Source organism: Zalophus californianus, chromosome X, assembly GCF_009762305.2.
Source record: "Zalophus californianus isolate mZalCal1 chromosome X, mZalCal1.pri.v2, whole genome shotgun sequence".
NCBI lineage: Eukaryota > Metazoa > Chordata > Mammalia > Carnivora > Otariidae > Zalophus > Zalophus californianus.
In genome coordinates, this window is record NC_045612.1 from 64,223,247 (window position 1) to 64,246,978 (window position 23,732).

At 39.4% G+C, this 23,732-nt stretch overlaps 1 protein-coding gene across 1 annotated transcript; it reads right to left on the bottom strand.

Moving 5' to 3' along the window:
- Positions 1-242: 242 nt before the first annotated feature.
- Positions 243-9,704, bottom strand: TBX22 (T-box transcription factor 22). Its single transcript, XM_027607442.2, has 8 exons — positions 9,530-9,704; positions 8,730-8,910; positions 7,922-8,023; positions 6,367-6,541; positions 5,305-5,469; positions 4,867-4,931; positions 4,397-4,482; positions 243-2,529 (listed from the first exon to the last, which is right to left on the bottom strand). Exons 1-8 carry the CDS (start codon positions 9,702-9,704, stop codon positions 1,910-1,912), a joined length of 1,569 nt encoding a protein of 522 aa, XP_027463243.1. The 3' UTR covers positions 243-1,909.
- Positions 9,705-23,732: the final 14,028 nt, after the last annotated feature.

Here is a 23,732-nt window from a genome sequence, read left to right on the forward strand (position 1 = left end):
AGGAACTTGTTGAGAAAGCAGGGAACTGCTTACTGAACTTCTTGAGGTCTCTTCCAAGTCTAATTTTCAATGAAGCCTTTCCCTTGGTTACTTATTCAATTGCAAGTATGAAATGACAATTTACAAGCATTATACAAAAACAGCTTAAAATAGATGTTTAGATTCTAACATTTAAACTTTTACCCTTTTATATTAATCATCTTTACCAATATATTTCTGTATTATCAATTTTAAATGGCTAATATATAACAAAATTATATGAAATATAAATCATGGGCTACATATACTTGAATGGATACAAAATTAGTGCCTTCTCTTAAAAAATTATTAAAAAGTAACCCGGAGATTTTCTGGATTTTTCAGTTAAATACTTTCTGTTATTAATTACCAAGTATCTGCCATATAAGCCATCAGACTAAGTTTCATTATACTTTGATATGGGAGTTTCTGCTTTAAAAAATTGTAGTTTATTTTAACAGTAACCTGTTTTGGAGTAGACAGAAATAAAGTATACTTGCTGCTTTAATCCCCAATTTGATAAACCCAGGTTTAGTACAGATAAATCCTGGGTAGTACAGATTTCCTGCCTCAAAGACTTTTATAACAGGTATCTAATTAATTTGGGCTACAACTAATATTTCATCTTGACTAGAATATTCAGTTTAAATGTAACCATGTGATGTTCTGTCCCTATTCCCAGAAGTGAAGAGGAATATAATCTTAATGCATATCACATTTATAAGGTACACTTAAGAGGGAATAACCACTTTGAGAAAAATTAAATAATAATATGCTCTTCCTAATATGTGTTGGAAACGTTAGAAAAAGCAGTTTAGAAGTTTGGTTAGTTTGAGAAAAGTCAAGCCATATCATTGTGATGTGAAGCGCCTTGGCTTAATAAATTGTAGAGCTAGTGGCATAAAAGTTTAAATTCGATTTATTTTAAAGATATACAAGTTATATGTAAGTTATACTTGACATTTTTTTTTCAGAAAATTTAGGACCAGGTGAAAGGAAACATTTCAACTTCATAAACTAAAATAAAATCTCATTTATGCTACTTTTTGTCTAGTCCAATTTACCATGACTGACTCAGAGGAGTGGAATTAAACAGTACAAATGTAATGATATTTTCATATTTATGGACCCAAAATATTATCTCCCTTAAAATAATAATTTATTAGTTTTTTAGGAGAACTACAATAACTTGTTTTTGAAAACTGTACAAAACACTGGGTTTGTTAAAGGAATAAGTAAATAAGCTTCACCTGGGAATGATCCAAAAATAAAAGGAAATGAAAGATCAAATTTATTTAGAATATTTTGTTTTTCATTTAATCTTTGTTTTCCTTCAGGATTAAATGATCTTTAGGCTGCAACAATTAATATTTGAAAATTTGTGTCCTTATTTGTACCTTAGAATTGAGATTAGTAGCTTCTTTAACAGTAAAGTATAAGAAAAATGAACAATGATTTTTTCTACAATTACTAGAAAATTACAATGAGTATAATATTCATGGATAAAACTAAAATTGTTCCATTGCTTTCACAGGAATTAAATCCAACTTCTTTTGGTCATTGTCAATATGTAAGAAGCAGTTGACATGGTATGGTAAACTGACCGCTATAATTAAAGGTTTCATCTGGAGTCAATTTTCTATCTCATCAAGTAATATTTATTGACTATCTTATTTTGAGGCCCAAGGCCACTGTAATCAGAGATCGTTACAGGTCATATTTGACCTATAGCAACTTCTTAGGAACATTTGATAAGGCACTTTAAATGCATAACAGAGAAATACCTCTAATAATAAAGCTTTTAAAACCGAACAGCTCTTAACCTTTCTTTGGCTACAAATAAAGAAAATACATGCTTATGTGTAATTGTTTTAGGAATGTGATTATTCAATTAAAGGTAATGATTGATTGTTGGATACCAATAAGCATGAGTGCATTTGCCTTCTCTAAAAGAAACTTGGTTATTGTCATTCACTTTGACTTTGAGATGGTTGGCAGCATTTACCAGTCTAGATGGCACTGAGAAGTTATACCTATAAAAACCATAGGAAGGATGGAAAGAACAACCAATTGCTTCCTGGACAATGGGATTTGGTGATAAAATACTTCCAGGTGCCTGTAGTCCATACAACATTTGATTGGAAGAATTAGGTGCCTGTAGACACTGCTCACTTAAGTCTTCAAATGAACCATTTTTTGAATTGGTGATCCCCAGAGAAGATAACATGGAAACTTCCATCATGAGTGGGGCTAAACACTGAGAACTGTTGCTGCTTGCTAGTCTTTCAGGAGAAGGCAAGACAAGAGGCTGCTGTCGCCAAAAATTAGTTGGGCAAATCTTGTAGCAAAGGGGCAGGTTGATATTGTGCAGATATACCTCTGGACAGGGCGTTCCAAGGGAGCTTGTAGGTAAGTGAAATGTAGGCAGAGAGCAGGGTGGAAAAAGCAAGGAGTTCAAAGGAGAGGGAGCCCCTCCACTAGAGGTCACTGGAGATGAGCCACTGCTTCCACCTGTGAATGACAATCCAGTCAATGAACAATGAACTTGATGTTCCTAATGAATGAGTACTAATGACCATAAACATGCTTCATTCTTTCCTGGGAGTTCACAGTTCTTTTAACCTCTTTGGGAAAGAATATGTCCATTCCTCTGACCAAAGTTGAAAAGAATACCTTTACTACTACCACTATTACTTTTAACACTACCATTATGTATCATGTACTGAGCATTCACCATGCACAAGAACTGTGCTAGGCACTTGGACATTTACCCAATGAATTACAAAAGATGCCCAAATAAATGGTACCTAGAGCCAATTATATCTTGCAAGTTAAAAAAAGTTTTTAAACTTTAAAAAATTTACAAAAATGAGTATTTGATTAAATTGAAGAAATTGGTTGAGATTCTATAGAAAGCTTCAGTCTGATAAAAATATTGGAACACATGAAAATAATCTTTATAAACTAAAATGACATTTAAGTGCATTTGTTAAAGACCATTTTTAGTTTAAAAATATCAAAATAAAAATGAAAAGTTCATCATAATGTCATCAGGTGATTTTTATGTTTGCCAAGCATCTACTAAAGTTAAGGATAAATATAAGGTCCAGGATAATCTAGACTTCTCATCTTATTTTCGTGTTTGAATTTTAAAAAATTTGGTTATTGGCTAAACTTGATCAAGTTTTTTTGTGAGTTTCCTTTTTTCTTTGTGTTGTTGTTTTTCTTAACTATTTTGTGTAGGCGTAGCCTAATTCTTTATTAACAAGGTGGCAAATATCTTTTATAATTAAGCATTCTAAAATTATTTAAAAAATGGTACCCATTTTCTTTGCAATTTGAGAGCAATCTGGATATTTAAATAATTAAGAAAACTGTATTTTAAATTATCAATTAATGATCATTTTTAGTTTTTTTTTCTTTTATTTTTAGTGCACTTCATGTTGACCTGGATATTTTAAAAGCTTGCTGCCTAGATGCTATTAAAGTGCTCACATTTTTCTATGCAACTTTGTAGACCAAATTAATACAATCAATCCAGTGAAATATTTTACCAAATGATTAAACTCGAACTGTTTTCATTGTTATGGTATCATGTAAAATTCAACGTAACTATAATGTTGATGATTTTCTCCACTATTATAAACTTGCATTAATGTTCAAAGACAAACAACTTTATGGAATAAAGACAAAAGTGGTAAAATAATTCTATGTTGTTTGCAAATACTCTTTTATTTATTATTAAACACCAGAGACATGAAGGTATACATTCTTCCACCAGAAAGCTTGCATTGTCTAATTATTATTATTATTTAATCATGTAACACACTACATGAGAACAAATTTCTTGCAAATATTTTTAATGCTTGTGGCAATTAAACTAATTGTGATGACTTAGTGTTGTTTTCAACATTTATTTTCCCTACTTACAGTAAAAGGAAAATTAGAACTAAGTGATGGTAAAATTTAATGGATATCATTTTAACATGTGCTGAAAGTTTATGAGAAACATATTTATTTCAATATCCAATATATTTGCAAATAAGGCCACAAATATACCACAGGCAGATTCTAAAGAATGTGAGATAGTGAGATGCTGAATAATCCAGGCGAGATCTGGAGATCTCAGGATATATGATAACTTAAGAAGCCTAAAGTCACTAAATCCACCATTGCCATGGCCCTGTTCTTTTCCTTCAAGCCAGTTCCCCCCTCTTTTTGCCTCTTACTTCCTCATCAAGATAAATATACACTAACTTTCTTGTAAACACACATTTTCTGGCATGAACTTATCCCTTGTGTGGGATTTGCTACAGAGGTTCTGACTGTTGTTATTTCATTAACATTTAAAAGTAAACGTTAATAAAACTTTTCTTACTTTGTGGGTCTGCCCCAAAAGTTTTAAAATCCAGAGTGAGAGAAGGCCTCCATGGGTAGATCTCTAAAAGCCCATCCAATACACCCCTGAAAAATAGATTCAACTTTAAGCAAGTCCAGAATTCAATTCCTAAAAATAATGACTTATATAAACTTTTAAGTTATTTTATTATAGTTTTTAGGGGTCAATACCAGAAATATTTTTCTTTTATAGCTATACCGCTGAATAAAATTCACAGTAATTATTCCCTGAATAAAAGCCCCAGGGATCTAGAATAAGCAATATCTTAAAGGTGGGTTGAGAGGGAAAAGGAGGAGGCAAGATTTTACAGACAAACCACTAGATTCCTTTCCTACTACCTACTAGTTTGTAAACTTAAGGCCTCTGAGTCTCTGAGCCACAGTTTCCTTATCTGTAATACTTGTGAAAAAGGCTATATAAATATTAGATACGATTGTAATGTTGCTTACCTGTTTCTTCCGGGATCTCTAAATCCTTTCGCAAAAGGATTCCTGTCTATTTTCAGTTTGGTAATCTATGGATTAAAAAAAAAAAAGAAAAAGATAAAGTCAGTGTCCTCAGTAATAACACTGTCATCCTTGCGTTTAATGGTTACAACAACCACAAAACACTTCAATGTGTAATGTGGCACATTCAACTAATATAAGCATATTGCTAAGTTGAATTTGGAATGGTTACCTCCTTTCTCACCTGGCACTTTGTTCTGTTCTCCTTTCTAATACAAGATCCACAGAATTCATAATCAAACTTGCCTTGATGACAATGCAATACGATTATGATATATTTTTTTTAATTGTGGAAAATTCAATCCAAATAGTGCAGCTTGCCTCTATCCAGAAAGTCCCTCTGGGGCCAGCCCTGCTTTCCTGGGACCAAATTGTCCTTACCTGCTGGTTTTGGTAAGCTGTCACTGTGGTGAACTCAGTTTCTTTAAAGAAGAACGTTTTAACCCCTTCAGTGGGCAGGGACTGAATCCTGAACAGGTCAACCTTGCTGTCCTGTTCCATCACATGTACACGGGGCTTGTACTTATGCATGGACTGCAGAATGATCTGGAGGAGAAATCATCAAATGTTTGCCTATAAAGTGGCTTCCCGTCTGCAACACTGGTTTCATCTCTTTGGCACCCCCAACATGCCCACATGCAAAAGTGAGGCTAAACCAGAAAGGTTTAGTTAGCCACACACAAGGACTTTTCTGTGACATTTTGTTCTGGAAAGACATGCTCAGGGCTAAGAGGTTTCCAGATAGGAGCATCGCAGCAGCATTAGGCAGCAGTGATTCCATTTCCAGATGAAGCCCTTTCCTGCTTCCAAGTGTGGGTGACCATGTGATGTCCCCAAGTATAACTAGGATCTGACTGCCTGCTATAAGTTCCCTGGGCTTATGGTAACTGAAGGGCAGCCACCTGACATACCCCACCTCCTAATCCCGGGGGCCTCCTTCTCTTCTTTTGTGGCTGGCACAGGGCCAGGTCAGGCATGACAGGAGCGGGATGCATATGGGAAGAAGACTCAAGATCCAGGTAACCTGAAAATAACCTCTTATAACTCATAAAGGCGAGTTGCGGAGGAGATTTCTGTCATACCATGTCAGACAGAAGGTGCTCATCTAGGAGAAGGTAATCAGAGCCCACAGTGATTGACCTGGAGGCTGAGAAGCAAAAGAGAGCTCCACAAAGCGCATTCCCTTCCATACTCCCAAACCAGGCATTATGGCTTAAACAAATCTCATTTGGTCTTCAAACTCCCTTCACTCACCATTCCCAACCCCCAGCACTCTCAGATGCCAAAGGTTACAGGAACCACTTTGGTCACAAGCCCAGAATTTGAAGAGTTCCTAAAGACCATCTGGGAGAAGCATCCCACACCTCTCCAGGGTGACATGTAAGCTGATGATGCCTTGGCACCTCCATTCCCTCCTCAGTCCAAAGGATTTCAAACACTTACTTGGCCTTTGTCATCCATCTCATTGTTGGTGAGTTTCAAGCGATCAAAGCTGATGATCTGCCGCATCCAGGTCTCTCCAGAGCAGGGTGAGTCTGGGTGAACATAGAACCTGGGAGTGATGCATGAGTGGTCTGTATTCCCAGCTACCATCCACTGTGAGCTGTGGTACACATACCTAAAAAGGCACAGAGTGTGGCTTTGGGCGAAATGGGCCAAAGCCAGGTGTGTGGGAGAAAGGCTGCTGGATCCAGTTCTAATGGCATTGGCCAAGGTTTGCCTGCTAGTCCCAAAGGCAACTAGTAGAAGATCCAACTTTATTTCCAAAGGGAGTTCAGGGACAAAAAGCAAACTGTATACAAACATATGTCATTAAAATGCAATGAAGTTCCAGGGCGAGTATAACATCATGGGATTTGAGTCTGGTTTGTATTTCCTCACAGAAACAGCAACAGAAATTGATTTAATCCACTTTGCTGTGCAGAGACAGCCTAAAAATCTTTGTGTCTCTAGCCAGAAGCATCAGAATCAGACAGAAAGCAAAAGGGTGAGGAGGGTGTCTGTCCAACCCACCTCCACCAGTGACCTTCAAAACCCTTTCACCAACAAGGCTTCACATCAGAATACTGCCTGAAACTCTAGCCCATGAGGCCTCAGGGCTGATTTTTACCCTGTTTCTAATCTCAACCACTTAACTGTGCACTGCATTCCCAAACCAGCTCAAACACAAGAAGCAAACAACTTGTTCTATTTACAAGCTGCAGCTCCAGTAGGATCTTGAGCTGCACTTTCTCTTTGCCCCTCAAATCCAGCACTGGGCATGATGCAGGCTCTCTCTTAGAAAGGCTAGACATCCAGTTCAGTGGAACACTCACAGCACAAGTAAGGGCAGCTCCTGCACAACCCCCATAGCCTCTAAGCCAAAGTGCTGGCATAGCCGCGCATCTGGCATGTTAGCACTGTAAGACCTTTTGACTTTAGATCAATTCGACCACTATTAGCCTGCTCTAAGTAGGGAGCCTGTTTCAAAGTGAAAAGTTATTTGTAATTTCTAGGACCTGGCCGCCACTTCAGGAGAGAAGCTAAGGAAGGAAGAAATAATAGACCTAAATGCAATAACTGCTAAATTAGCATTAGATGGTAAATCAAGACATCACTCCAGGACCCTGAGGTCAAGGTAGTACAGCCCAGAGCCCAGTGCAGCCCCAGAAGCACAGTCATTTCTCCCTAAATTCCTTCAAACAACTTCCTTCCAAGCTGCCTGAGTCCATACCCTCTACAGCTGGCACAGCCAAGGCCAGAACAATGGGTAAGCAAAGGGTTTGGAGTACACTGAAACACCAACTGGCATCTGCTCCAGGAGTGAGAAGAAAGAGAAGCAAGACTGCTTTTCTCAGTCTGAACTTCTATTTGAGTGAGAATATTCAACTCCCAAAGTCCATAGGAGAGCAATACCACCCTCTATGGTAAAGCTTTCAATATAGCATTCTCAGGTTCCATAAACTTGAATCCCCATTCCCAGACTTGGCCTGCAGTACCCTCCTTTGCGCCTGGTTACCTGTAACGTTTGGAATCTACTGGCACCACGTCGATGGCCACATAGTACTGCTTCCCTGGGTCCAGCCCTTTCACTTTGACTCGAACAGAGGGGAACATCCGCCTATGGGAAAGAAAACAGCCACTGACCTAGTGCCTTTCGAGATATTTGGAGTGGGATGGGGTGCGGGACAAATGAAAAGTGAAGAAATTCACTGTACCTGCCCCATTCTAGGACAGATTCAAAGAATGATATTGATTGTTGTTTGTATGCTTGATTGAACAAGTTCAGGATTGCTGAGTGGAGCAGAATATTCTTACTACAAAGCTTTTTCCACCCCACTCCCCACCACCACCATTAATAAAAAACTATATAAGAGAAAGTAGAGAAAAAACTATGCCTGACCCCTGAGTTTTCAGTGGTACTTTCTGTGAAGCAGATTTGGGAAAGACTGAAATTAGGAAGATTCATGCAAAAAAAAAAAAAAAAAAAATGACCCAGCTGATGTGATGCTGCCCCAAAGCAAAAGATGAAAGCAGAAAACCCCACCTCAGATTGCCCCAGGCTAGCTTGGGATGGTAGGCTTGGGACCTGCTAGATGGCATATCTTCCACTGATAACTGTGAGGCTTTAAGGAGAATTTCTTGAAGTCACTGCCTACAGGAAAGAAAAGCTGAGCCACTAATAATGTGATTTATTGAGAGGCAGTAACTTTCTAATGCCTGTGGGGGGCAGGGCTAAGGACAGATACAGAGCATAAAACTGGAGGCACCACATTTTATGGGCTCCTACTGTGTGCATCCCTTAAACAGCTTGGGCAGAGCCAAACCTGCCAGCCTTGGTAATGATCATCTCAGTCCCAATGTCATGGAATCTCTTCCACAGTTCAGATCCTTGAAGCTCCACCTGGATAGCATCTTTCTCTTCCAGATTTTTGCAGCTGTTGTCACTGTCACTGCCACTACAGCCTGAGAAAGCAGTTGCTGAGGGCTCAGTCTTGGGTCGCTTTTCTGTTGGACACAGAGACGCCAAGAGTTTGAGAGAGGTTCACAGTTCCTGTATCCCCTTCTTGGTGATGCCTGTCTTGGAACAGACTGGCCTGGTCTCTTCCCTGGGAAATTTGGAGGCAGATACTCAAGTTCCTCACAACACCCACTGTGGCCCCCCGATGGGGAGAAAGGGGCCCAGGTAGCGTCCTGGGAAAGGTAACGTCCTTCTTCAAATTTGCCCATCCTTACTCTCTCCGGACTTTTGGACCCTGAGGCTGAATCCCCTCAGAATCTAAGTGCCTGCCTGCTTCCTACCCGGAGGAGAAACAGCTACCGTCTGGCTCTCACGGGCTTGGGAAGGTTGAAGAGTCTAACTTCTCCACAAACATGTAGGGAAGTTCCCCTTCACCGCAAATGAACCACACAGCAATACGGACTGAACTTGGAGGTTCTGACGCTTCCCCTATAGCCAAGTGACCGAGGTATCCCCGCGGCCCCAAACGTGGCCACCCAGCTGGACCAAACCGTTCTAGTGCAGGGCTAGCAGTCCTCTCTCAGTTTCGGGAGTGGAGCTGAGACTTGCAGATCAGCATGCTCGGGAACAGGCTCAGGGCTTTGGGGCTGCGGTAGGAATACTTACCGGGCTGCTGGCTCTCTTTCCCTGCGACTCTGCTCCTTCTCTCCTCCTCCTCTCCACCCTCTTTTTCCAGCAATTCAGGCTGCATCTCCTCTCTTGAGTCTTGCAATTTTCTTTTCCTGGATCTCCCCACCAGGGCTTCCACCGAGAAGGCAAGCGCCCGAGAGCTCAGAGCCATCCCGGGAGGGGGTGAAGGGAATGTGCAGTGCAAAGTTTCAACCTGAGCTGGGTTAGGGAGGGAGAGGGAGGGAGGGCGCAGAGGACAGGGCAGGGAGGGAAAGCAGGAAAACCCCCAAATTAGAAAAAAAAAAAACAATTTCTGGATCTATATTCAACGAAAAAAAAGTGTATGTGTGTGTATAATGTGTGTGTGTGTGTGTGTGTGTGTGTGTGTGTGTGTGTGTGTGATTTTTTTCTTTAAATAGACAGAATGAAAGTAGAGAAAGATCAAACTTTAGCCAAAGTCCTCTGGAGTCTAGTCCCCCTTCCCTTTGTGGTTTCCTCCGTCCCAGTGGACATGTGCAGACCATCAGTCCTCAATCGCTGATTCCAGGACCTGGCAGAGCACAGAGATTGGCAAGCACAGGCCTTTTAGGGAGCCGACCTGCCTCCAATAGCTGCTCAGGCCGCTTGGATTGGGAGATACTGTTGCATCCTACTGAGTGAATACCAGGCTGGTCACAGCATCCACTGTTTGTTTTGGAAACTGTCAAGTTATATATCTGTATCTATATCTATCTATCATCTATCTATCTATATAATACAAACAAAACCATCATGAGTGACACTTCAGAGTCTGAGGGGTAGAGGTAGGGTTGGGGGTGCGGGTAGGAGTGGGGGTGGAGAGAGGGTTGGGGGTGGCAGGAAAGAGGCCCCCCGAAGAGGGATACACAAAGTTATTGTTTTACATTGAACTGTGAAACTCAAAGATATGAGAAATAATTGCTCACGAAAGGCAACTTTTTCAAAGTCCAAATATTATTTAACCAGATTCAGAGAAGTGTATCTGGGTCTTTTGTTTTGCAACAAGTGCACTGTGGAAAAGTAGAGGAGTGTAAGCTTTCTGGACAAATTTGTTCTAGAGTTTAGGTCTCAAACTGAGTGGGCCATGTGCTAGTCTATCCTATCGATCCAGGTGGGGAGGCAAGAGCTTGCATGGTCAGGAGACTCCCAGATGCCCACTGTCAATGCCCAGAGTTAACCTGGGCCTTCAAGCCCTGCCTCTACTGGAGCCCAATATTCCTATACACAGCGTCTTCTTACTCATATGACTTAATCATCAAAGACAACCTAAGGACTCCAGGGCCACTAGCAAAGCACCAACCTGAAATTTGTTCCCAACAATGTTGCACCTAAAATTTTGGGCTCAAATAATTTGTGTCCCCTGGAATATATTCCTGGGCTGTGTTTTACTTTTCCTTAAAATGGGTAAGCACTCTTTTTTTGTGTGTGTCAGGAAGAAAGTTGCTTACCACTTCCTAGGAGCATGTCTATGCATGCAGATATGAGATGTCTGCCTGTATGCATGGGACTTAGTCATCCACTTTTCATCAGAAATAAGAAATCAAGCACCCCTGGACTCTTTTGCAGAGTGCATCCTAACTAATGACATTTGTATTTGTTTAGAAAGGTTCTCCTGTTCTCCTCTGACATGTTTGTTCAAAGAACATTTAAAGTCAATCAAACTCTGTTAAAAATAGGATAGAACCTGAATGAACTGATAGTATCTCAGTACTGGAGTTTGACAATAAAAGATTTCTTATGGCCTATTAGTTTCAACTCCTTCTGTACAAGTGTGAGGTGATAATGGTGGTGGTGGTGGTTGAGTGGGGTGGGGGGAGAGCATGTCCTGCTGATCCATGGGAAAGCAATTTTCAAGCAATTAAGCAATTGGTTATGACTTTAAGCATCTGATGATCTCAGATAGTATGGAAAGGGTTAATTACAGTCTGAATGCTGCTGAATGGTTTGGTTCAATAATCAATTATCCACTACTTACCATGCAGGGCTGGGAAAGACACTATCCTTAACCTGCAGGGGCAGAATGAAGTACAACATGCAAGGACAATGTACAAAGCCCTTGGGGTGAAAAATAGCCAGGTCTGGGTGTGATCTTGGCCACATCTTTATGAGCATTTGTTTCTTTCTGCAGCCATTAAAGGGGAGAGGGATGATATTAATGCATTTTCCCATCCCTTCTTATTCAGAGATATACTTTTTTTATCTATTGTATGTTTTTAGCTAAAATACTCAGCTCAGAAACAGAAAAGTCAGAAGTTCATTTGTTAAATTTAGAGTGTTAATCACAATGTACCACTTGCATTACTGTCTCCTAATACGGGCATTTTCTTGCTTTTGAATGATTGCTCATTTTATTGCTAAAAAGCAGGAAATTACCTTGTGTAGCAAGGGAAGGTTTTGCTTAGTAGTTTTTTTTTTTTTTAACCAGGTTTCTGGAAAAATAAGGCAAAAGATGTTTGTTGCAATGTCCATTCTAGTATTTCAGACTATCCACTATATGGTGTGGTATTTTAAATCAAACAAATACCGTATCTTGGGATATAAGTTCCTTTCTTAGGATAAACTTATTCTTCAATATTTATAACACACATATAACTTAGTCATCCAGGACTTTTTATTTTGTAATCTAAACTTTTTCCATTAGCATTTCAGTATCTATCTAATGAAATAACTGGGAGAAATGGAGCTCAGCTCTCCCTCATATGTACGGGACTAAGGTGTAGTTAATTCCTGTTTACTTTTATCTGAGAGAAAAGTTATTGCAAGTAGCAGAACCAGCTTTGCAATATGTTCAGGGCTGCTGAAGCACTGGGCTACCAGGTACCGGGGGCATGAAGGAGATACATTTATGTCAGTAATTAATTTCCCACAGCTGGGAGTCTCTTTTGAGTATTCTCTTTTTTTTAACCAGAACACTCATAAACCTCTATAAGAGATTTTTCAACCCACATGTAACATGCAGGGAGGGAGGCCCTGGGACTCATAGGTACCCACATTAGAAAGAAGAATAATTTTTTTAAGAAGTTTGACAATTGGAAAATACTTACAGTAAGATGTTGATTTTGAATTACCCAAAAAAAAGTTAAAACCAGAAACACAGAATTTATCAGTTGAAGGAAAAATGAATTTGTGGTTAACACAAATCAAATCTTTTCAAGATAGATAGATTGATTGATAGATATAGATAAAGAGGATATAGGTGTGCCTTAAAGGATATATGGTTTATTAGAGCTCTTAGTATGAAATCTGAACCCGTTTTAAGGAAATAACAATAAATTTGCAATTATTTAATAAAAATTCCAATATTTTCTTAATTGGCATAAATAGACATGTGAATTAAGACATGCACAAAAGGGGCACCTGGGTGGCTCAGTCTTTAAGTGTCTGCCTTCGGCTCAGCTCATGATCCCAGGGTCCTGGGATCTAGCACCGCATCAGGCTCCCTGCTCAGCAGGAAGCCTGCTTCTCCCTCTCCCACTCCCCCTGCTTGCGTTCCCTCTCTTGCTGTGTCTCTCTCTGTCAAATAAATAAATAAAATCTTTAAAAAAAAATCAGAATTACCTCCAAATATGCTTTATGATTCAGCCCCAACAAAAGTGGGCTAGGATTTGAGAAATGGCAACATTTGCCAGTCTGACTGTTTTAAATAAATAATTCTGACATGTAGCAAAATATCACAAGCACAGATCATTTGACTAGTGATATACCAAGTTTATTCCATCAATGAATTAATTGTTGGAAAAAATAATACTCTTTAAGAAAAATTATTGTGCTTCTCTAAAACCAGGTAAAGGCTTGTTTTATACCCTACCCACCACACTCTCTCACCAAATGACTGCATGCCATCAACACAGTTAAAACCCTGACTTCAGATCAGTGGGGCCACCTTCCTCTGGCTCTGTATAATCTGGGCAGACATGAGCCCAACAGAAGTAGATCCTGCCACTAAGGAGGAAATATTCCTGAGCTTCATAGACTGGGCCCCCCAAATTTCATGCCCATTTAATTTCTATTTATTTCCTCCTTGGTATTTCCAACATGTTTTCCCCTCCTTACTTTGGCACCCCACCCCATTATGCCCGGGGTATGTGAATAAACTGTTAAAAGTTTCCTTCCCGATATTCATAACGATCTGTTTTTGATCAGGACTTTTCAGTACCTAACATCAACAGAAATATTGATAGTGGGAAACATTTGGGAGTAGGTAGATGGATATTCCCTAAGTCCATCAAAACACCAAAGGTAGGCAAACACCTACCCAGCCTATGTTTAAAGATAATCTAAACCTACTTTCACCCACTATCTTCCTTCCCAGGGATCCTATATTAACATTACATGCAAAAAGCTGATCCTGTATGAAATGAATATTTCCAGAGTTAGGACACTCTGATCAGTATTTCCAAGGGGCAAAAGGGTAGGCCTTAATAATAAAGCAATAGAAATACAAAAAGAAAGATACAAAAGAGAAACCACTGAAAACAACAAGGACCTCAATATCTGAATTCATCATGTTTTAATTACTGGGGAAGAAGGAGAGCATGAAGGAAGAGCAAATTCACTGGTTAATATGTGTTGGCAAACAAATGCCAGCCTTTAATAAACTGGGTCCACAGGACCACGATGTATACCCTGGAGGCAACTCACTCTGGTCACTGCTGAATTAGACTGACTAAATCATCTCAGAGAAGGCAGTTAAGTAATTGCCATTTAAACTTTGGACTTTGTACCTCCAGCCTAAAACTTGACTCGAGAGCACCTAAAAAAAAGGTTGATAAAAAGTTAAAATACACATATATTTTCATATTTTATGATTGTGAATCCAGAGTCATTTAAATTGCGCATATTCATATTTCTCATGGAAAGCAATTAATGAATTTTTTCAAGGCATTATGCCAGTGACTCTTTGGAAAAGAATTGGGTTAGGAGGTTTAGTCTCTAGCATTTTTTTAAATATTAAGTCACTCTGTATCACTTTTCACAATTGATTTCCATTCTCAAATTGTGGTCCCTAGTTTAAACTGAAACCTAGCCATTACTTTCCATTTTGGAAAGCTTAAAACTTTACAGTAATTTTTACTGACCCACACATCCTCATTTCTTTCTCCTTGTCTAGGGACTAACTAGAATATCTCTTGATATTTTAATAAGCTTTTGTGGCTGGAATAAAAATTTTACAATGGGCATTTGTGTGTATGTGTGTTTGTATGTGCTGTGAAAATGACTACAGTTTTATATTTTAAGTAAAAATGTCTGATGATATGCACAGAAAAGGTGACAGTAAGCATTTTCCTCAAGAGTGATTTTTTTAACAGAAATTCTACCCTCTATTCCCCATCATTTTATTTTGGCATTGAAAAGATTTAAAATTCAGTTTTGAGTGGGATTTTAGTGAGTTTATCCAGCACAGAGTCACTGTTCAGTTTTCCTCTAGATGACGTATTGATAAAAACTGGAGCCACTATAGAATTGTCTATGCCCTCCAGGGCACCAGAGCTGGTTCAATTTGAGGATATTGGTTTGACAGAAATCTCAGTCTATTCCATCAAGTTCTCCAGAAACTATAAGCCAGACTAGATAAAGCTGCTATGGAGGGATCTGCTAATAGAAGACTCAATGGGTTTCTGTTCCCACCTCCTACTCAGTCTCAGTGTCTCTTTCTTTCTTTTTTTTTTTAAGATTTAATTTATTTATTTGACAGAGAGATACACAGTGAGAGAGGGAACACAAGCAAGGGGAGTGGGAGAGGGAGAAGCAGACTTCCCGCAGAGTAGGGAGCTCAATATGGGGCTCGATCCCAGCACCCTGGGATCATGACCTAAGCCGAAGACAGACGCTTAACCACTGGGCCACCCAGGCGCCCCTCAGTGTCTCCTTCTTGATGTCTCTCTGACATGCTGCTTGAATTTTTTGTGTGTATTTCTGTCTCAGTCTCTGTGTCTCTCAATTTGTGTCTTTCTTTATGATTCTTTCTTCTTTCCTTTTTGTTTTCTCATTCTTCTGTTTAGTCCTCTCTTTCCCCCTCTCTGCTGCTCTTTGTCTTATATTCTCCCTCCTTCCAATAGCCTTAGAAGGCGTCCATGGAGAGGAGTAAGTTGTACTGAATTAGCCATACCATCCTACAGCAATTTCCTTGACACTCCTTTCACTATCAGGTGCCTTCTTTACTCTCCTTCTCTAGCTTGAATGCAGGCGGCGTGTGTGTGTGTGTTGGGGGGGGGGGTTACAATACAGTGTACTAACTAAAGCTCTGTGGAGAAAAAGAAAGAATAAGTAAACAAAAACAGGTGTCTCTTGGCACACCCTGCTCCTCTTCCCACTGTGGGCAGCCAACGTCCCATATTTTGAGGCCTCAGACATCCTCCTGAGGGTGAAGGACTGAAGTCAAGTGAGTGCAAGGAGAACTGAGAAAAAGCTTTCTGGCTAAATGATCTGGAGTTCTTTGGGGAAGAACCTGAGGAGAAAGTATCACTGCTCAGAGACCTTCTGGTCACCTCTCAGTGCTAGACACTTGCCACTCATTTGAATATGCTTCTCTCAGATATGGCTGAGTTGTAGACCAAAGTCCTCACCTTCTAGTAGGGCAAGTAGCCCTCTCCTTAAGCTCCCTTGCTCTCTAAACCTATCCAACACCTGCTTCCTGGGCCTGGAGGCCTTCTGGCAGAGTCTCTGCTTAAGAGAGGGACTATTACTGGGTCTTTATGGTATCATTTCATACACACAAAAGACAAGCCATGTTTAGCCTTCGTTCATTTTAAGAACATTAACATTCCACTTGGAGTGCCCCAGGAGAGGTTTCAGGATCCCTGTCACAAAGTCCCTTCCCCCATCCCTGCAGGAGTGTAGAAGAAGATAAATTTAATAATTATGACTTCAGCTGCACCTTCCTAACTTGACAGATTTGCCTAATGATAGCTAAAAAGAGAGGCAGATGTTGAGAAGATTTTTTTTTGCCCAAGTACCCCAAAGAAACCCCACAGCCTGACCAGTAAGGCTGGGGCTTTTACATGTGAGACAAGAAGTAGTTGGTTAGTTGGTCACAGTGTCAAGAGGCCAGGACAGCCTGTGGTCAGAAAGCTGAATTTCAGGCTGGGTTCATTCCAAAATGTCAGCACCAACTCATCAAAGTCCAGAGGAGAGTGGCCTGGAGCCAGGGTGCAAAAGAACATGATGTTCTGGCATCTAGCTGCCGGAGCACCACTCGCTACTTCCTGGGATGGACCCAGCACGCACCTTCTCCCACTTGGAAAACTGCATTGACTAGAGGCCAGCCATTAAGGTACAATGCAAGTCTGTGATTTTATTTTATTTTTCAAGTTATTATTTAAAGACCAGTTAGTTAACATATAGCACAATAGTTTCAGAGTAGAATTTAGAGATTTATCACTTACATACAACACCCAGTGCTCATCACAAGTGCCCTCTTTAATACTCATCACCCATTTAACCCATCCCCATGCCCACCTCCCCACCAGTAATCTTCAGTTTGGTCTCCATAGTTAAGAGTCTGTTTTATGGTTTTCCTCTCTCTCTTTTTCCCCCCTATGTTTCATTTCTCTGTTTCATTTCTTAAATTCCACATATTAGGGAAATCAAGTGGTATTTGTCTCTCTCTGACTGACTTATTTGGCATAGCATAATACACTCTAGCTCCATCCATGTCTTTGCAAATGGCAAGATTTCATTATTTTTGATGGCTGAGTAATATTCCATTGTATATATAGGGTAGTTCTATTTTTAACTTTTGAGGAACCTCCATACTGTTTTCCAGACTGGCTGCACCAGTTTGCATTCCCACCAACAGTACACAAGAGCTCCTTTCTCTCTACATCCTGTCCACCACTTGTTTCTTGTGTTTCTGACTTTAGCCATTCTGACAGGTGTGAGGTGACATCTCATTGTAGTTTTGATTTGTTTTTACCTGATGATGAGTGATGTTGAGCATCTTTTCATGTGTCTATTAGCCACCTGGAAGTCTTCTTTGTAAAAATGTCTATTCCTGTCTTCTGCCCATTTCTTTTTTTTTTAAAGATTTTATTTTTTTATTTGAGAGAGAGAGAATGAGAGATAGAGAGCACGAGAGGGAAGAGGGTCAGAGGGAGAAGCAGACTCCCTGCTGAGCAGGGAGCCTGATGCGGGACTCGATCCCAGGACTCCAGGATCATGACCTGAGCCGAAGGCAGTCACTTAACCAACTGAGCCACCCAGGCACCTCCTTCTGCCCATTTCTTAATGATTATTTGTGGGTTTTTTGGGTGTTGAGTTTGATAAGTTCTTTATAAATTTTGGATATTAATGCTTTATCAGATATGTCATTTGCAAATATCTTCACCCATTCCAAAGGTTGCCTTTTAGTTTTATTGATTGTTTCTTTTGCTGTGCAGAAGCTTTTCATCTTGATGAAGTCCCAATAATCCATTTTAGCTTTTCTTTCCCTAGCTTATACTTATCTAGTAAGAAGTTGTTAAGGCCAATGTCAAAGAGGTTATTGCTTATTCTCCTCTAGGATTTTGATGGATTCCTGTCTTACATTTAAGTCTTTCATCCATTTTGAAGTTATTTTTGTGTATGGTATAAGAAAGTGGGCCAGTTTCATTCTTTTGAGTATTACTGTCCAACACCATTTGTTGAAGAGACTGTCTTTTATCCATTGGATATTATTTCCTGCTTTGACAAAGATTAGTTGACCATATAGTTCTGGGTCCATTTCTGGGTTTTCTATTCTGTTCCATTGATCTATGTGTCTATTTTTGTGTCAGTACCATACTGTATTGATCACTACAAATTTGTAATATAGCTTGAAGTCTGGAATCATGATGCCTCATGCTTTCCTTTATTTCTTCAAGACTGCTTTGGCTATTCAGGGTCATTTGTGGTTCCATACAAATTTTGGGATCCTTTGTTCTATCTCTATGAAAAATGCTGGTGGTATTTTGACAAGGATTGCATTCAATATGTAGATTTCTTTGGATAGAACAATATTTGTTCTTTGAATCCACAAATATGGGATATTTTCAATATCCTTGGGTCATCTTCAATTACTTTCATAAGTGTTTTATTGTTTTCAGAGTACAGATCTTTCATCTCTTTGGTTAGGTTTATTCCTATGTATCTTATAGTTTTTAGTGCAGTTGAAAATAGGATCATATATACAATGGAATATTACTCAGCCATCAAAAAGGATACCCAACTTTTACATCAACATGGATGGGACTGGAGGAGATTATGCTAAGTGAAATAAGTCAAGCAGAGAAAGTCAATTATCATATGGTTTCGCTTATTTGTTGAACATAAGGACTAGCATGGAGGACATTAGGAGAAGGAAGGGAAAAATGAAGGGGGGAATCAGGGGGAGAGACAAACCATGAGAGACTAGGGCTCCAAGAAACAAACAGAGGGTTTTAGGGGAGAGGGTGGAGGGGGGATGGGTTAGCCCGGTGATTGATATTAAGGAGGGCACGTACTGCATGGAGCACTGGGTGTTATAGGAAAACAATGAATCGTGGATCACTACATCAAAAACGAATGATGTATTGTATGATGACATAACATAATAAAATTAAATTAAATTAAAAAAAGAAAATAGGATCAATTCCTTCATTTCTCTTTCTGCTGCATTATTGGTGTATAGAAATGCAACTGATTTCTTTATGTTGATTTTGTATCCTGTGACTTTACTGAATTCATTGATTTTGATTCTAACAATTGATTGATTCTAGCAATTTCTTGGTGAAGTCTCTAGGGTTTTCTACATAGAGTATCATGTGTTCTATGAATAAGGACTGTTTGATTCTTCCTTGCCAATTTGGATTTTTTTATTTCTTTTTGTTGTCTGATTGTGAGGCTAAGTCTTCCAGTATTATATTAAGTAACAATGGTGGAAGTAGACATAACCCCCTAGCCAGCATATAATTTTTCATAATATTTTCCTATAATTTTTTGTATTTCTTTTGTGTTGTTTGTAATCTCTCCTTTCTTATTTATGATTTTACTTATTTGGGTCCTTTCTCTTTTTTACTTTGCTAAGTCTGGCTGGGGGGTTATCTATTTTATTAATTCTTTCAAAGAACAAACTCCTAGTTTCATTTATCTGTTCTACTAGTTTTTTGTTTGCTTGTTTCTATTTCATACTTCTCTAATCTTTATTTTTTCCCCTTCTGCTGGCTTTAGTTTTCATTTGTTATTCTTTTTTCTAGTTATTTTAGGTGTAAAGTTAGGTTGAGTATTTGAGATTTTTCTTGCTTCTTTAGGTAGGCCTGTATGACTGTATAGTTCCCTCTTAGGACTACTTTGCTGAATCCCAAAGGTTTTGGACCATTGTGTTTTCATTTTCTTTTGCTTCCGTGTATTTTTTTTATTTGTTTAATTTCCTGGTTGACACATTCATTCTTTACAAGGATGTTCTTTATTTGTATTTCTGGTGTTGCCAATTTTTTTTCCTTGTGGTTGACTACAAGTTTCATAGCATTGTGTTCAGAAAATATGCATAGTATGATCTCTTTTTTGGTAGTTTTTGAGGCCTAATTTGTGACCCAGTATGTGATCTGTTTTGGAGAATGTCTCATGTGCACTAGAAATGAATGCATATTCTGCTGCTTTAGGATGAAATGTTCTGAATATATCTATTAAGTCCATCTGGTTCAGCGTGTCTTCTAAAGCCATTGTTTCCTTGTTGGTCTTCTGCTTAGATGATCTGTCCATTGATGTCAGCATGGTGGTAACATCCCCTCCTGCTATTGTATTATTATCAGTGAGTTCCTTTATATTTTTTATTAATTAATTTATATATTTGGGTGCTCCAAAGTTGAGGGCATAAATTTTTACAATTGTTAGATATTCTTGTTGGATAGACCCCTTTATTATGATATATTGCCTTTCTTCATCTCTTGTTAGAGTGTTTGGTTTAAAATCTAGCTTGTCTGATATAAGTATGGGTATTCTTGTTTTGTTTTGTCTTCCATTAGCATGAAAAATGATTTTTTATCCCCTCACTTTCAACTTGGAGATGTCTTTGGATCTAAAGTGAGCCTCTTATAGGCAGCATACAAATGGGTCTTGTTTTTTATTCATTCTGATACCCTATATCTTTTGGTTGGGGCATTTAGTCCATTTACATTCAGAGTAATTATTGAAAGATATGAATTTAGTGTCATTGTATTACTTGATTTGTCATTGTTTCTGGAGATTTTCTGTTCTTTCTAATCTTTGTTGCTTTTGGTCTTTCTTTTCCACTCAGAGTATCCTTTAATATTTCTTTTAGGGCTGGTTTAGTGTTCATGAACTCCTTTAGTTTTTGTTTGTCTGGGAAACTCTTTATTTGTCCTTCTATTTTGAATGATAACCTTGCTGTATAGAGTATTCTTAGCTGCATTCCCCCCCACCCCCACATTCATCACTTTGAATATATCATGCCACTCTTTTCTGTCCCTCCAAGTTTCTGTGGCAAGATCTGCTGCTAAACTTATTTGTCTTCTCTTGTAAGTTAGGGATTTCTGTTCTCTTGCTGCTTTTAGGATTTTTTCTTTATATTTTGCAAATTTAAGTATGATATGTCTTGGTGTTAGCCTGCTTTTGTTGATTTTGATGGGTGTTCTCTGTACCTCCTGGATTTGGATGTCTTTTTCCTTCCCCAGATTAAGCATGTTTTCAGCTATAATTTCCACAAATAAATCTTCTGCTTCCTTTTCCCTATCTTCTTTTGGGACCCCTATGGTATGAATTTTATTACACTTCATGGATTTGCTGAGTTCCCCAATTCTACATTGTGATCCAATATTTTTCTTTCCTTCTTCTTTTCAGCTTCATTATTTTTTGTAGTTTTATCTTCTGTATTACTTATTCATTCTTCTGATTTTTCCATCCTTGTCATCATTACATCCAGTCAGTTTTCAATCTCGGTTATAAGATTTTTTTTTTTTTTTTGGCCTGACTGGTTTTTAGGTGTTTTATCTCTGCAGTAAGGGAATCCCTGGTGCCTTCTTTTTTTTCCCCCCCCCCCCCCCCCCCGGTGCCTTCTATGCTTTTCTCAAGCCCAGCTAGTATCATTGTTATTGCTGTGTTAAATTCTGGATCAAACATTTTACTTATATATATTTTTTGATTAGATCCCTGGCTGTGACCTTCTCTTAGTCCTTCTTTTGGCATGAATTCCTTTGTGTTGGCATTTTGTCTAGATCTCTGTCTTTTATGTGTTAGGAAAGCCTGTTATGTTTCCTCCTCTTGAGAGTCATGGCTTTATTAAGAAAACGTCATATACTGTCTAGAGCCTGACACTATAGGAGGTGTCTCTGATGTATGTTGTGTGCACTCTGCTGCTGTGTTTTGGCTGCTCTATTCCTTAGGTTGTTCCTCTGCAGAGTTTCTCTCTGCCTGGAGTGGGGAGTGTTTGGATCTTGGTCAGAGTGTGGCAATTTTTAACTTGGTGTGCTCTGGTCTGCTTGTTAAAAGAGACATGATATTATTTCCACTAGAGCTGAAGCTTTGCAGAACTCTATGGTCAGTAGACCTGGTGTGTGCTGCGGGTCTCTGCTGGTCTTCTGGGGGAGGACCCTGCTGCTCTGGTTCTCAGGCAAGCTTGTCCTAGAAAAGCAGCACCTGCAAAGCCCAGGGGTATGGGGCTTGGTGTAAATGGTTTAGCCTGCCACTTTTGGCACTGTGCTGTTTACTTAGTTTATGCTGAGAAACAGGGGAGAGAAATGGTACCAGCTGCTTCCTTTGTCCCAGAGAAGGGAGTTCGTGTCCCATGCTATAAGGGATGCCTTCTAAGAAGAGCAAACAATCTCCCTGTGTGTGTCCCAGGTTTCCATCAGGTCCCTGCCTTCACTCTGACAATGTCTGGGCTTTCTTCAGTGCAGTGCATCTGTGCTCTATCTGAGGCAGACTGGTTGAGTTTTAGAACTCCAAACTTCAAGGGCCTGGCATGGCAGGGACCTGTGATAGTCATCTTGGGGAAGGTTTAACCCTGCTGGATTGATGCAGGTTTGTCCCAGAAGTGCAGTAGCACCAAAGCACAAGGGGTGGATTTTGGTGTACAGTGCAGCAAAGAGCCAGTATCCATGTTAGCCACCATCAGCAGGTGTGTCTGCACCTATGTTGAGGGGGAGGAGAGGGAAATGATACCTGCCAGCACTTTTGTCCACCAATATTCAATGCCACCCCTCCCAAGATGAGCTCCAGGAAGATGTAACCATCTCTTCCAGTGCAACCCAGGGGATCTTTAGATTACTGTATCCACTACAAGGCTATCTTCCTTCCACCAGAGGAGCACTGTAATTTCGCCAGGTTCCACAGTAGCCATGCCATGGACCTCTAAAACTCTAGTCTCTGAGCCCCACTAACTGTAAAACTCACAAAAATCATTTTTCCAGTCAACATTTTTGGGGGAGTGTTTTCCTTGTGTAATCCCCTGTGTGCTCCTCTCTCTCTCTCCTCTCTATGACCAGAGCTTCCTTCTCTCCACAGAACCAGCAATCCTTTTCTCCCACAAATCACATTTCCATACCTCTTACCTTCCATGATGTGGCCTCTTTTTCCCCTCTAGTTGTATATTTTGTTCTGTTAGTCCTAAAATCAATTTCTTGGATTATCAGAATAATTTCATAGTTATCTAGCTGTGTTCAAGGGATGAGGTAAGCCTAGGGTTCTACTACTCTGTCATCTTACCTCCTTTGTCTCCACACTCAGTGATTTTCTTTTCTTTTCTTTTACTTATTTTTTCTATTTTATTATGTTATGTTAATCACCATGCATTACATCATTAGTTTTTGATGTAGTGTTCCATGATTCATTGTTTGTGTATAACACCCAGTGCTCTATTCAGTACATGCCCTCTTTAATACCCATCACCAGGTTAACCCATCCCTCCAACCCCCTCACCTCTAAAACCCTCAGTTTGTTTCTCAGAGTCCATAATCTGTCATGGTTCATCTCCCCCTCCGATTCCCCTCCCCTTCATTTTTCCCTTCCTGATATCTTCTTTTTTTTTAACATATAATGTATTATTTGTTTCAGAGGTACAGGTCTGTGATTCAACAGTCTTACACAATTCACAGCGCTCACCACAACACATACCCTCCCCAATGTCCATCACCCAACCACCCCATCCCTTCCATGTAGCAAAGTGATACTTTGCTACATGTCAGAATTATTTATTTAAAACAGTCAAACTGGCAAATGTTGCCATTTCTCA

Bases quoted from the DNA above. Each gene is read 5' to 3' on its own strand.
- TBX22 (XM_027607442.2), bottom strand. From the start codon at position 9,704: ATGGCTCTGAGCTCTCGGGCGCTTGCCTTCTCGGTGGAAGCCCTGGTG. The intron at 6,542-7,921 runs GTAACCAGGCGC...GTGCCTTTTTAG, and splicing joins GTAGATTCCAAACGTTACAG to GTATGTGTACCACAGCTCAC. The intron at 5,470-6,366 runs GTAAGTGTTTGA...TTTCTCCTCCAG, and splicing joins AGATGGATGACAAAGGCCAA to ATCATTCTGCAGTCCATGCA.